Source organism: Capra hircus, chromosome 5 (assembly GCF_001704415.2).
Source record: "Capra hircus breed San Clemente chromosome 5, ASM170441v1, whole genome shotgun sequence".
Lineage (NCBI taxonomy): Eukaryota > Metazoa > Chordata > Mammalia > Artiodactyla > Bovidae > Capra > Capra hircus.
The window spans coordinates 82,463,364-82,475,609 of NC_030812.1; the positions used below are offsets into that span (position 1 = coordinate 82,463,364).

General features: G+C 39.3%; 1 protein-coding gene across 1 annotated transcript in view; it reads right to left on the reverse strand.

Moving 5' to 3' along the window:
• RASSF8 (Ras association domain family member 8) overlaps nt 1-12,246 on the reverse strand; it is a 134,259-nt gene that overhangs the window by 4,319 nt on the left and 117,694 nt on the right. Inside the window, exons 4-5 of the mRNA XM_018048384.1 lie at nt 3,406-4,295; nt 380-524 (exon numbers count right to left, since the gene is read on the reverse strand). Coding sequence (XP_017903873.1) covers nt 380-524; nt 3,406-4,295 — 1,035 coding nt within the window. The remainder of the gene's footprint in view (nt 1-379; nt 525-3,405; nt 4,296-12,246) is intronic.

The window sequence follows — 12,246 nt, forward strand, 5'->3', positions numbered from 1 at the left end:
CTGGGTTGTTCATATCATGAGCATAGGCAGATTTAGAACTGTCTTTTAAATACCAGCACAAATTAATAATGAAGACTTTTAGGAGAGGAAGAAGGGGCCTTAGGAACAAAGAGAAGTTACCACTCAATTTAATAGACCATGACTCATACATATTTCAGGACAAGTTTGCAAGGAAACAGTTTAGAATGAGTGATAGGATATTTACCCATCTAAGTAAATAAATAATGTAAACATTATTGATTCTTCCCAGAAAAAATTTATTTAAGTGACCCAAGAATCAGTTTTGAGTAGTAGGAGAATGTTGCAACCAAATGTAAGCAGTTTATTCAAAGTTAACAGTGAAAATCAAGGTTTTAAAAAGCGGTTTCTCAAAGCTTACCCCTTTCTGTGTCTGCATGCAAGGCCTCCACTCCAATGGGCTCTGCTGGCAGGACGGTGACTTTCGTCCCTGTCTGCTGGATAAACTGCTGGAGGTTGACTTGCCGCAGCTCTTTGGTCAACTGCTCCAATTCTTGTTCTCTGTCCTAGACGGAAGTTAAATTTTTTCTAAAATTTGAGGATTTCATTATTGGCCAGCTACAGACATCCTGGTCACTGTCCACCTGCTACAGGGTTAAAGGTGGGATGCTCACTTTCACAAGAGTGCTTGTAACAAACCCGGTTTATACTGACATACTGGGCTGAGGAGGTCAAGCTCACTCTGTGGCATGGGCCAAAAAATAAACAAATAAAAGACTACAGCTTCTTCAGTTTGTGCTTTTAAATGTCATGCCTTCCTCTGCTAGGAGTACACTATGTACCTGATGAAATAAATCTATGTCTACAGACTTTCATGAATAAAATACTGGATTCCATCTATCCCAGTGTTTACAGCAATCTTGGTAAGCTCTTCATAACTATACTTCCCCATATCTACTTCATAATAAGTGTTAGTCAACCAGTTGTATCCGACTCTTTGTGACCCCATGGTTTGTAGCCTATCAGGCTCCCCTGTCCATGGAATTCTCCAGGCAAGAATACTGGAATGGGCTGCCATTTCCTTCTCCAGGGGATCTTCCTGACCCAGGGACTGAGCCCAGGTATTGCCTGCACTGCAGGCAGACTCCTTACCAACTGAGCCACCAGGGAAGCCCACTACTTCACAATATGCAGCAAAATTAACAGTCATTTGGTTCATGAGATTCGGGCTCCTTGTTTTTTTTTTTAAACTATTTTTAAGTTTTCATGAAATGCTTTACTGAGATTTATGTTAGAGCACGAGGAAGGCAAGATTTCCACTATGGGGTTTTTAAATCCTTGACAAGCAGGTCTGTGAACTGAAGAGCTCTAAAGTAAGGAGACCAAGTTTGGATGGCCAGAAAGCTCCAAAAGCAAGGAGAGACATTCTGTTATTCAGATGGACTTTCTTCTCTTTTTCTCTTAGGGCACTGTAAGGAAAAGCAGGAGGGCCTTATCTAAGCTGGGTGAGTCTGAAGGATCTGGTAAGGATAGGGAAGAGAAAAGAGAAAGGAGTGGTTGTTTTTTGCTACTTTGAGTGTAGGGGGTACTTGGAGATATCTGAGTAATTTGATTCTCAGATACTTTTCACAGGAAGTGGAGTTTACTAATAACAATTTTCATAAATTAGTATGTAATATCAAGGCAATATCATTACCAAATGTACCCTTAAGTGTCTAAATAAAGGGTTGACAGAGGATGAGAAGGTTGTATGGCATCACCAACTCAATGGATGTGAGTTTGAGCAAACTCCGGGAGATGGTGAAGGACAGGGAAGCCTGGCACGCTACAGCCCATGGGGTTGCGAAAGAGTCGAACACGACTGAGCGACCGAACAGAACAGTACAATACTGACCAGTCATAGGTTAACAACCTTCTATTACTGAGAAATTCCTGATTTTCCAAATTTTTGTGGTAGTTCTGCCTCTTACCGTAAAGAGTGGCAGAGACAGGAAATCCTATCAGTTCTGAAACCTCAGCTTTCTCTGCTTGTGGAACTGTCCCTCCTTTAAAGCATCTCTTCTCAAACTCCAATGTGCACAGGTGCTATTTGGAGATGCTGTTACTACACACAGTCTGAATTTCTAACCATTGTGCCCTGAAGCCTCATGGTTCACTCTCTGATCCATGATTACAGAGCTTCTAAACCAGCACTGCCCAATACAGGAGCCCCTGAACAGATGTGCTACTAGAGCACTTGAAAAGAGGCCAAATATGACTAAAACAGAAATTTAACTTTATTTAATATTTTTAAACAGCTTTATTGAGTATTATTTAACTTCAGTTTAAACGTAAGTAGCCAGGGACTTCCCTGGCGCTGCAGCGGTTAAGTGTGGTTTCTGTTCCTGGTATGCCTCCTGACTGAAACACTAAAAATAAACAAATAACTAACTAAAACAGAAGCAATACTGTAACAAACTCAAAAAGGACTTTAAAAATGGTCCACATACCCCCCCCCCCCAATCTTTTAAAAAATGTTAAGTAAACATTTGATAATCAGTTGTGTCTCCTTCTCATTTCGGCTGTTAGATACCTCTTTGCAACTCCCATAACATTTACTACCACATTGTCTTTCCAAGAATAGGCATCCAAGAAATATAAGCTGAGTGATCATGGTCTGAGTGTGAAATAAAAATGTTCCTGTATGTGGTTTAGAGATGGGAAAAAGTCAGGGAGGAACCTGCCCCTCTGGAGAGGAGAGAAGATGTGGTTAGCAACAAAGGAGAGGCGATTAGACACACAGACAGCTAGCCACACAGCCTTTGTGAACCACTTCTCGGTGATCAGCTTTGGTTACCCTACCGTTAAAAGGAGGAGGTCAGATTCACGACCTCATCATTAGTGTCCACACCTGCTCGGAGGTTCTCATCTCTTGTCTCCAATTACCTAGTGCTGCTGCTGCTGCTGCTGCTAAGTTGCTTCAGTCATGTCCGACTCTGTGCGACCCCATAGACAGCAGCCCATCAGGCTCCCCCCGTCCCTGGGATTCTCCAGGCAAGAACACTGGAGTGGGTTGCCATTTCCTTCTCCAACGCATGAAAGTGAAAAGTGAAAGTGAAGTCGCTCAGTCTCGACCCCATGGACTGCAGCCCACCAGGCTCCTCCATCCATGGGATTTTCCAGGCAAGAGTACTGGAGTGGGGTGCCATTGCCTTCTCCTCCTAGTGCTGCTATTACCCCAGTTAAGAAAGCTGCTTTCATGGAAAAGGACCTGTGGCTCCAGCTCTCATCTTTGGTTTAGTCTCCTATTTAGCATTGTCATAAGTCACAGAAATTCTAAGGAACTTATAAACCAAGGTAGGTTTCTAACTCTAAATGTAAGGGAAAATGAATAATCATTAAAGAAGATGCCGAAAGATATTCTTTTAAACAGATTAAAAAAAATTCTTTTTATAAAAAGGTTCTTACCTGTAATCGTTTGGTGGCTTGGCCAAGAGATCTTTCCACAGCTTTAATACCATTTTCCAGCCTTAGACTCTGCTGGCCTTGAATGTCAATTTCCCCTCTGACCTTACCGATCTTGCCTTTAACCTCTTCTTCATTTACTTGTGCCTCTTGGACTTCCCGTTGCAATTTTTCTGCTTCAAGACCACTTTCCATAGTCTGAATCTGAGCCAAATAGTCCTTTAACTTGCTTTCACATTCTGTTATTTTCTGTCTTATTTCTTGAAGTTGATCTTTCAGCTGTTTTTCATTTTCCTGTTCAATCTGTAATTCATTTTCCCAAAACTCTTCCTCTTCAATTTCTACATCATTTCTTTTGATCTTTTGCTCCAGGCGGACAATCTCCTCTTCAAGGTTAGAATTATATTTTTGCTCCCAAAATCGTATTTCTATTTCATTTGATTCTAGCTCTTTCTCAATGGATTGGAGCTTCTCGGTCTGCAAACGGATCAGCTTCTTCAATTCATCTGCTGTTGTTTTGCAGTTATTCAGCACCTTTTGCTTAAATTCAGTTTCTTTACCTTTTCCAAAAATGTCCATTAATCCTTTGGCACCTCCTGTAAATGTTAATGATTTCCTTTTAGGTTCTCTCCTTTTGATTGTTTTGTCAATCTGAGGCCTCAGTTTAGCTAAGGGGGGCAAACTCTGCCTGTACAAAGTTCTTTCAGGAATTCGAGCCACACTATCCGACGTGGGTCGCTCACTGAGAGATGGCCCTGTGCGACGTAAGATCAGCTGTACATCACTAGCATACTGCCCCCACTTGTTTAAAGATATGATAGGATTTTCATGAGGTGCTAAGTGCCTTTCAGTATCTCTCCATTTTTCTATAAGCGTGTACCTTCCAGTTCGACCTAGATAAAAAAGACAAAAATAAATTTTCAAGATGGGATATGTAATAGCTAAAATAATGCCTCCAAACAGAGGACCTACTGGATAATTGGGTCTTCTCAATAAGCATCACATTCCAGTCTATGATGCCTTTAAAACTTCACTCGAAGATACTGAACTCCTTAAGATATGTAACACATAAAATAAGGGATGTGAATTGCATATACCCTTCAGACTTGCTCTAGAAAATCATCTTTATACTTTAAACCGCAATGAGAATCTTAACCTATCTTCCCGTCTGACTGCCCAGACCTTGTCTGGGGCAAGACCTCCTGCTGAAACTAAGGAGGTCACTAGAGAGTCCTGCTGGAAGCCAGGACCTGGTTCCAGGAACCAGGAAGAACTTCAGAACTCGAGCAAATGTCTACTTGGTGAATCCCGCTGATTTCCCTGCACATCAGGACTTGGGAAGCTTGGGGCCCCTGTTTCTCCTCCTGAAGGGAGACATGGAGCCAATGGAGGGCCTGCTACCCAGCTAACAGGCACAGGACAGGCCTTTCCTCTGCCCTCACCTTCCTGTATACCTGTGGCAGATAAAAAAAATCACCGCAATGAAAACAACCCTTCAAAACAACTTCATATGAAAAGCGGGACCTGAAGAGAAATCCTGTTCACTTTTGATAAATAGTAACTTCAAAGAGTCTTTAAAAAAAATGAACAGGGCAAAAAGTATACCATTAAAGAACAAAAATAGAATAAAATTATATTTATATTAAAATATACTGAATATAACAGTGATTATGGAAGATAAAGATTCAGAAGACTTTATGTCACTAGTTTGAATACACTTCCTAAATATTTCCATTTAAGATGTGTGGGTCAGATGGATATTAATTTGTGAACAATGTCTATTAGACATCTGAAACTAATGTTATGTATCAATGAAAGTGAAAGTCGCACAGTCGTGTCTGACTCTTTACGACCCCATGAACTGTAGCTTGCCAGGCTCCTCTGTCCATGGAATTCTCCAGGCCAGACTACTGGAGTGGGTAGCCATTCCCTTCTCCAGGGGTATCTTCCCAACCCAGGGTACAAACCCAGGTCTCCCCAAGCCACCAGGGAAGCCCCTATATATCAAGGATATCTCAATTTTAAAAAGTATCCATTAATAGTTAATATTATTACCAAAAAACCTCCCCCTGCCATCTAGCAATTATAATACTGGCATATACAGCTACAGATTTATTTTCTCTGTCTTCTTTTTTAATTTCATGAACTTCTGGACCAGTAGCAGTATTTCCTCAACTACTGGTCCAATAAATGGAAATCTGGATATGTATATATGAACACTCACATATGCAATTCAAAAGCTGAAAAGTGACACTGCTCTAAGTATATGTGTATGATCTTTAAGGAAACCCGAATTTTGGATGCAGCTGAAAACTTGGAAGATTTGAAAACAGACAGACTGGAGTTTTAATTTTGGGTAAATTACTGAATGGATGAGCAGCATTTCTTCACTTCTACAATGGGGAGGGCAGTAGCACCTCACAGGTTCTGACAGTCAGTGTGTTAGTCACTCAGTTGTGTCCAACTCTTTGCGACCCCATGGACTGTAGCCCGCCAGGTTCCTCTATCCATGGGGTTTTTCAGGCAAGAATACCAGAGCAGGTTGCATTTCCTACTCCAGGGGACCTTCGCAACCCAGGGATCGAACCCACGTCTCTTGTGCCTCCTGCATTGGCAGGCGGATTCTTTATCACTAGCACCATTAGTTGTTACTATTATCGAAATACCTGGGCAAACAAGGAGACTGAAATGTCTTTGCAACCTGGATTTGGCTTTCTGGAATAAAAATGTTCTTAAGATTTTCAGGTTAAAAATGACTGTAATTACCCGCAGAAAAACCACATGACCAATCTTCAAGGTTAAACCCGTTCCACATGTACACTCTGCTTCAAAGATCACAGCACTTTGTGTTTCTGGCTCTGGTGTCTGCCAGCGACTTTAAGGATCTCTCTCTTGCCACCTGGACCCCATGTCCTCACCAGTTTATATGAAGGGTTAGACAAGACCAGTAGAATGTTCTCTAATCCTACCAGGCCATGAAGTGTCTTTACAAAGAAAACTGAATAATTATACTGTATGAACAAAATAAAAATTCTTAAGGCCTGTAACTGAGTCATAATTATATATAAAGCTGATTCTTCCAATGCTTAATGGTACTGCTACTCCATGAGAATGCCTTGGTAGATTATTTAATATTGCTTTTACTGCCAGCTTTTCCTTTCTATTAAATAATGCATATTTAGTGCAATTAGGCAAAAAACACACACAAACATCCAGCAACATAAAAAAGCTTTTTAAGAGGTAAATGAATTAATACTTTGATTTTATTATAGAAATTGGGTTTTAGATAGTTTATGTAAGAGTTAAATGCCATAATCATTGTTTTTAAAACCTATACTTGGCAAGGTCTTACAGAATCTGAATACTTCATTTAGACAGATTCCAATTCTTCCTGCAGAACTCCTTTTAGTGCAGTTTATTAAATGGATACATTTAGTTTTACCTTGTATACTATCTCAATGTAGCCTAAGACAAATAAAAAGGAATATCTATCTATCTGTGGCATTTGTAGTTTAAAGCTTTTGGCTACCTGGGTCTGAATGCTATAATCTGTAATGATAAATACTGGCTACACTTTAGAAGAGTTGAAGCAATTGAGTATAATCCCAAGAATCATTAACTTCATATAATGAGGAAAATCACAAAGAGATTTTAGTGCATTAGGGGAATCTCACTGTATGAGTGACATCATTAAAAGGAGGTAACAGATGACTTTCACCTAATTTAAAGCGGAATACAAGACTATGAAGTAATATGAAGTTTTAGAAATATATACCCAAATATAAACTCAAATATTCAAATATGAGTCATCCAGAAGCATTATGCCCTTATTTCAACAATTTAAAAAGAGTGGCAACTATTGTTTTAGAAACAATTTTAAGAAATTTCTTAGAGACAAAAAGTAAAATCATCATTTAAAAGTGTCACATCTTGTTATTTATTCAACAAATATACACTGAACATACATTCATCAGAAATAGTGTCAGGCCATGAGAATATATTCAATTAAACACCCTGATTATAAATGCTCTGCAGAAATTTTAGTTTTAACTGACATTTGATTTTTTTCTCCAGTATCAAATTCTCCTTACTCCAAAGATGAATAATGTATGTTCTTGAAAAGAACATGACAGAGACCTAGTACTGATTTCTTATGAATTTAATGCTAATATATCCTATTTCTGGACATATTATTCAGTTAACATTGGACTTATTCTACATCTGTAGTGAAAAATCTATGCTGTCTGACTCAGTTTTTCTGACAATACTTTGCCCCTTGAGTTATAAACATTTTGAAATTAGTTAGTGAACCTAATTAATTCATTCCGTAACGGCTTAGAATTCTTACAATAAACATTGCTCTGTAACAGAACTTACACTGTATCATATATATAAACACACACACACAGACACAGATACACAGACACACACACACAGACAGACACACACAGACACACACACACAGACACAGACACACACACAGATACACACACACACAGACACACACAGAGACACACACAGACACACACAGACACAGAAACACACACACACATAGACAGACACACACACAGACACAGACACACACACACACTCTCTCTCTCTCTCTCTTTTCCCTGGTGGCTCAGGTGGTACAGGATCTGCCTGCAATGTAGGAAACCTGGGTTCAATCCTTGGGTTGGGAAGATCCTCTGGAGAAGGGAATGGCACTCCCATGGGATTTCCCAGGCAAGAAAACTGGAGTGGGTTGCTTCTCAGAAGGATCTTCCTGACCCAGGAATCTAACCTGAGTCTCCTGCACTGGAAGGCAGATTATATACATATCTATACATGTTTTATATATATATATATATATATATATATATATAAATTGCCTGGTGATATGCAAGTATTCTGCAAATTTGCCAGTCATTTTAGTTACAGGTCCTGCACGCGCTATTAAGATGACTTCCCACAGAGTACTCTTATGATGACAGTGACACAGTGCAGCCTGTCAGCTAGCTGTGTACTCAGCACATTCTTAAAGTATTCACAGTATGTTTTCCCAGTGTGTTGATGAGACTATCACACAATCACAGAATTACAGCATATTAACTTAGGACTTACTTAGGGTTTTATTACAAATTTACTACCATTAAAAGCAATGAACATTTATTGATTTCATAATGATTAACACTGAGTATGTCCCCTATATGCTAGGCTTTGTGCTGGTTATTTTACATAAATAGTATTAACCAAAATAACAGCTAACACATCAATATAAACCACTAAGTTTTGGGGGATTGTTTATTAATGCAGCATAATCTTACCCATCCTGACTGATGCATGTTGAGAATTACATGTGTTCACATTTGTTAATATCTTTTAGGGATGTGGAAAATATAGAAGATACTTAGAATTATGGCTGATACACTATACTATTGCTATAAATATAAAAACTGTAAAAGATGATCTTGGTTATAAAAAAGTCATACATTTTACTACTAAAGATTTTTAGTGAACACTTCAATGTAATTCAGTCGGTAACTATATTTTCTAACAGTTGTCCACTGGGATTATAGAGGATATAAATAATGCAGTATAACAGTAGTTAACAGTGGGGTTCTTGAACCAGGCTTCTGATTTGAATCCCAGGATGCTCCTTACCAGCTACAGGAGCTTGGGCAAGTCATTTAGCATCTCTGTGCCTTGCTCCATCACCTCCAAAACAGGGGTCATAACAGGGCTCTTCTCATAAGACTGTTCTGAGGATTAAATGATGTGGAAAATTTAATTCCCAATTCAGTAGTGAAAAGTGAGATTTTAACTATGAAGCTTTATGGAGAGTGAAATCTTTTTTTTTTAAAGCTCATCTGTAGGAACATAGAAAGCACTGCTTATAATGTTTACTTGTAGGAAGCAAGGTCATAAGCGATTCTTTTACCTTGCCTGTGTTTTGCTAAACTTCAAAACAGTCTACAATAGATAGTGCCACTTTGTAAGCAGATACAAAATTAACCAATTCATAATTTTCTAAAATTGATCATCTGCATATGAAATTAAGACTTAAATGTGATGATACATTCTTTTCTCTATCTTCTAAAGTATCATATAATCTTACAGATGAATAGGACATTAGGTGGTCACCAAGTTCAGTCTGTACTGTACAATTCAGCCTGCACCAATTTCAACCAAGTTCACAGAAACTTTAAAAAATTCATTCATTTATTCACAAGTGTGTGTGAGTGTCTGCTACATGCTAGACACGGTTTTAAGCTATGGCAATAAGGAATGAGCAAACAGTGGCAGGCAATACTCAGCACATGGATGAATGAATGTAGGTCTACTGCCCGTTATCCAACAGCTTTAAGGTCAGATATGCTAAAAATTAAGAATTTTTTGGATGACAGAAAGGTAGCAGAGTGCTATCCTGCAAGTCCACAGTCAAACATATTGAAAATTCTTAAGTAAAATATATCAATTTCATGCCAAATTGAATAAATATAGATTAAAAACAGCCTCAGCTTCATATCAAATCAGATCAGTTTTTACTCCCAAATGAGTTCAAGGTATACAGGTATGGCTAACAAACTATGATTAAACTTTAGGGTTTCAGAATTTTTTAGGTTTCAAAAATGTGGATAATGGACTGTGGCCTATAGGTAATGTATCGGGGTACAATAGGGAAAAATAGAGTATGGCAGATGGGGAGTATGCGCATGTGTGTGGATACGTATGTGCAGGTATGCATGGATGGACAATCAGGGAGGGGCTCTGGGATAAGACAGCATTAAAGAGACCTACTTAAAAGCTTTTGCACAGCAAATGAAACAGAAACAAAATGAAAAGCAACCCACAGATTGGGAGAATATATTTGCACATGATGTGACCAAGAAGGGATTAATTTCCAAAATTTACAAACAGCTCATGATGCTTAACAGCATCAAAACAAACTACCCAGTCAACAAGTGGGCAGAAGATCTAAACAGACATTTCTCCAATGAACATGTACAACAGGTACATGAAAGATGTTTCATATGGCTAATGATTAGAGAAATGCAAATCAAAACTACAAGGAGATATCATTTCACACCAGTCAGAATAACTATCATCAAAAAATCCACAAACAATAAATGATGGAGAGGGTATTGAAAGAAGGAAACCCTCCCACCCTGTTGGTGGGTATGTAAATTGGTACTGACACTATGGAGAACAGTATGGAGGTTCCTTAAAAAACCCAACATAGAGCTACCATATGACCTTGCAATCCCACTCCTGGGCATATATCTGGAGAAAAACATGATCTAAAAGGATACATGCACCCCAGTGTTCACTGCAGCACTGTTTACATTAGCCAAGACAAGGAAGCAACCTAAATGTCCACTGACAGAGGAATGGATAAGGAAATGTCGTACGTATATATAATGGAATATTACTCAGCCATTAAAATGAAATAATGCCACTTGCAGCAACATGGATATACTAGGGATTGTCATACTGAAAGAAGAAAGTCAGAGAAGGAGAAATATCCTATGACAACCCTTATATGTGGAATTTAAAAAGAAATTGTACACAATGTTATATTTAAAATGAATAACCAATAAGAACCTACTTACTGTATAGCATAGGGAACTCTGCTCAATGTTATGTGGCAGCCTGGATGGGAGGGGAGCTTGGGGGAGAATGGATACATGCATATGTTTGGCTGACTCCCTTTGCTGTTCACCTGAAACTACCACAACATTGTTAATCAGCTGTGAAAGTGAAAGTCGCTCAGTTGTGTCCGACTCTTTGCAATCCCATTGACTATACAGTCCATGGAATTCTCCAGGCCAGAATACTGGAGTGGGTAGCCTTTTCCTCTTCTAGGGGATCTTTCCAACCCAGGGATTGAACTGGAGTCTCCTGCATTGCAGGCGGATTCTTTACCAACTGAGCTATATTCCAATACAAACTAAAAAGTTAAAAGAAAAAGACCCAGTGCTAGCCAAAAATAAATAAGTAAGTAAAACTATTAAAAAATATTTTTAAAAAGATGACATTTAAGCAGTGAGCCAAGGAAGTGAATTTGGAAGATATCTGGGTGCACAGTATTCTCAGCAGAGAGAAGAACAGATACAAAGACTAAGGCAGAAATGTCTCACCAGTGTTTAAGAGGAAAGCAATCAACAGTGAGTGAGATTGTGGGTAAAGCAGGGATTCATCTAGGGTGCTGAAGACGAGTGCATAGACTTTAAAATTTTCTGAGTGAGTCTGGTTACTATTAAGGGATTTTGAGCAGAACACTGATGATAATGTGCATTTTCTAAGTATTACTTTAAAATCTGTTGAGAATAGGCTGGAGGGGATCAGAATGATACAGGGAAATGGGCTGGAAGGCCACCGCAAAAATCTCAGTGAGTCATGATGGAGGCTTATATCAAGCATTAGTGGCTATGGGGAGGGCAACACGATTCTGAATATACAGTGAAGGTAGTATGGGCAGCACTTGTTGATGGATTAGCTGTACGGTACTAGGGCAGGAAAATAATCAAAGATAATTCAAAGATTTTAGATCTAAGCAATTAACAGCAAGTGTTGCTGCTGCTGCTGCTAAGTCGCTTCAGTCGTGCCCGACTCTGTGTGACCCCATAGACGGCAGCCCACCAGGCTCCCCCGTCCCTGGGATTCTCCAGGCAAGAACACTGGAGTGGGTTGCCATTTCCTTCTCCAATGCATGAAAGTGAAAAGTGAAAGTGAAGTCGCTCAGCCGTGTCCGACTCTTAGCGACTCCCTGGACTGCAGCCTACCAGGCTCCTCCATCCATGGGATTTTCCAGGCAAGAGTACTGGAGTGGGGTGCTAGTGCCTTCTCCAAAAGCAAGTGTTA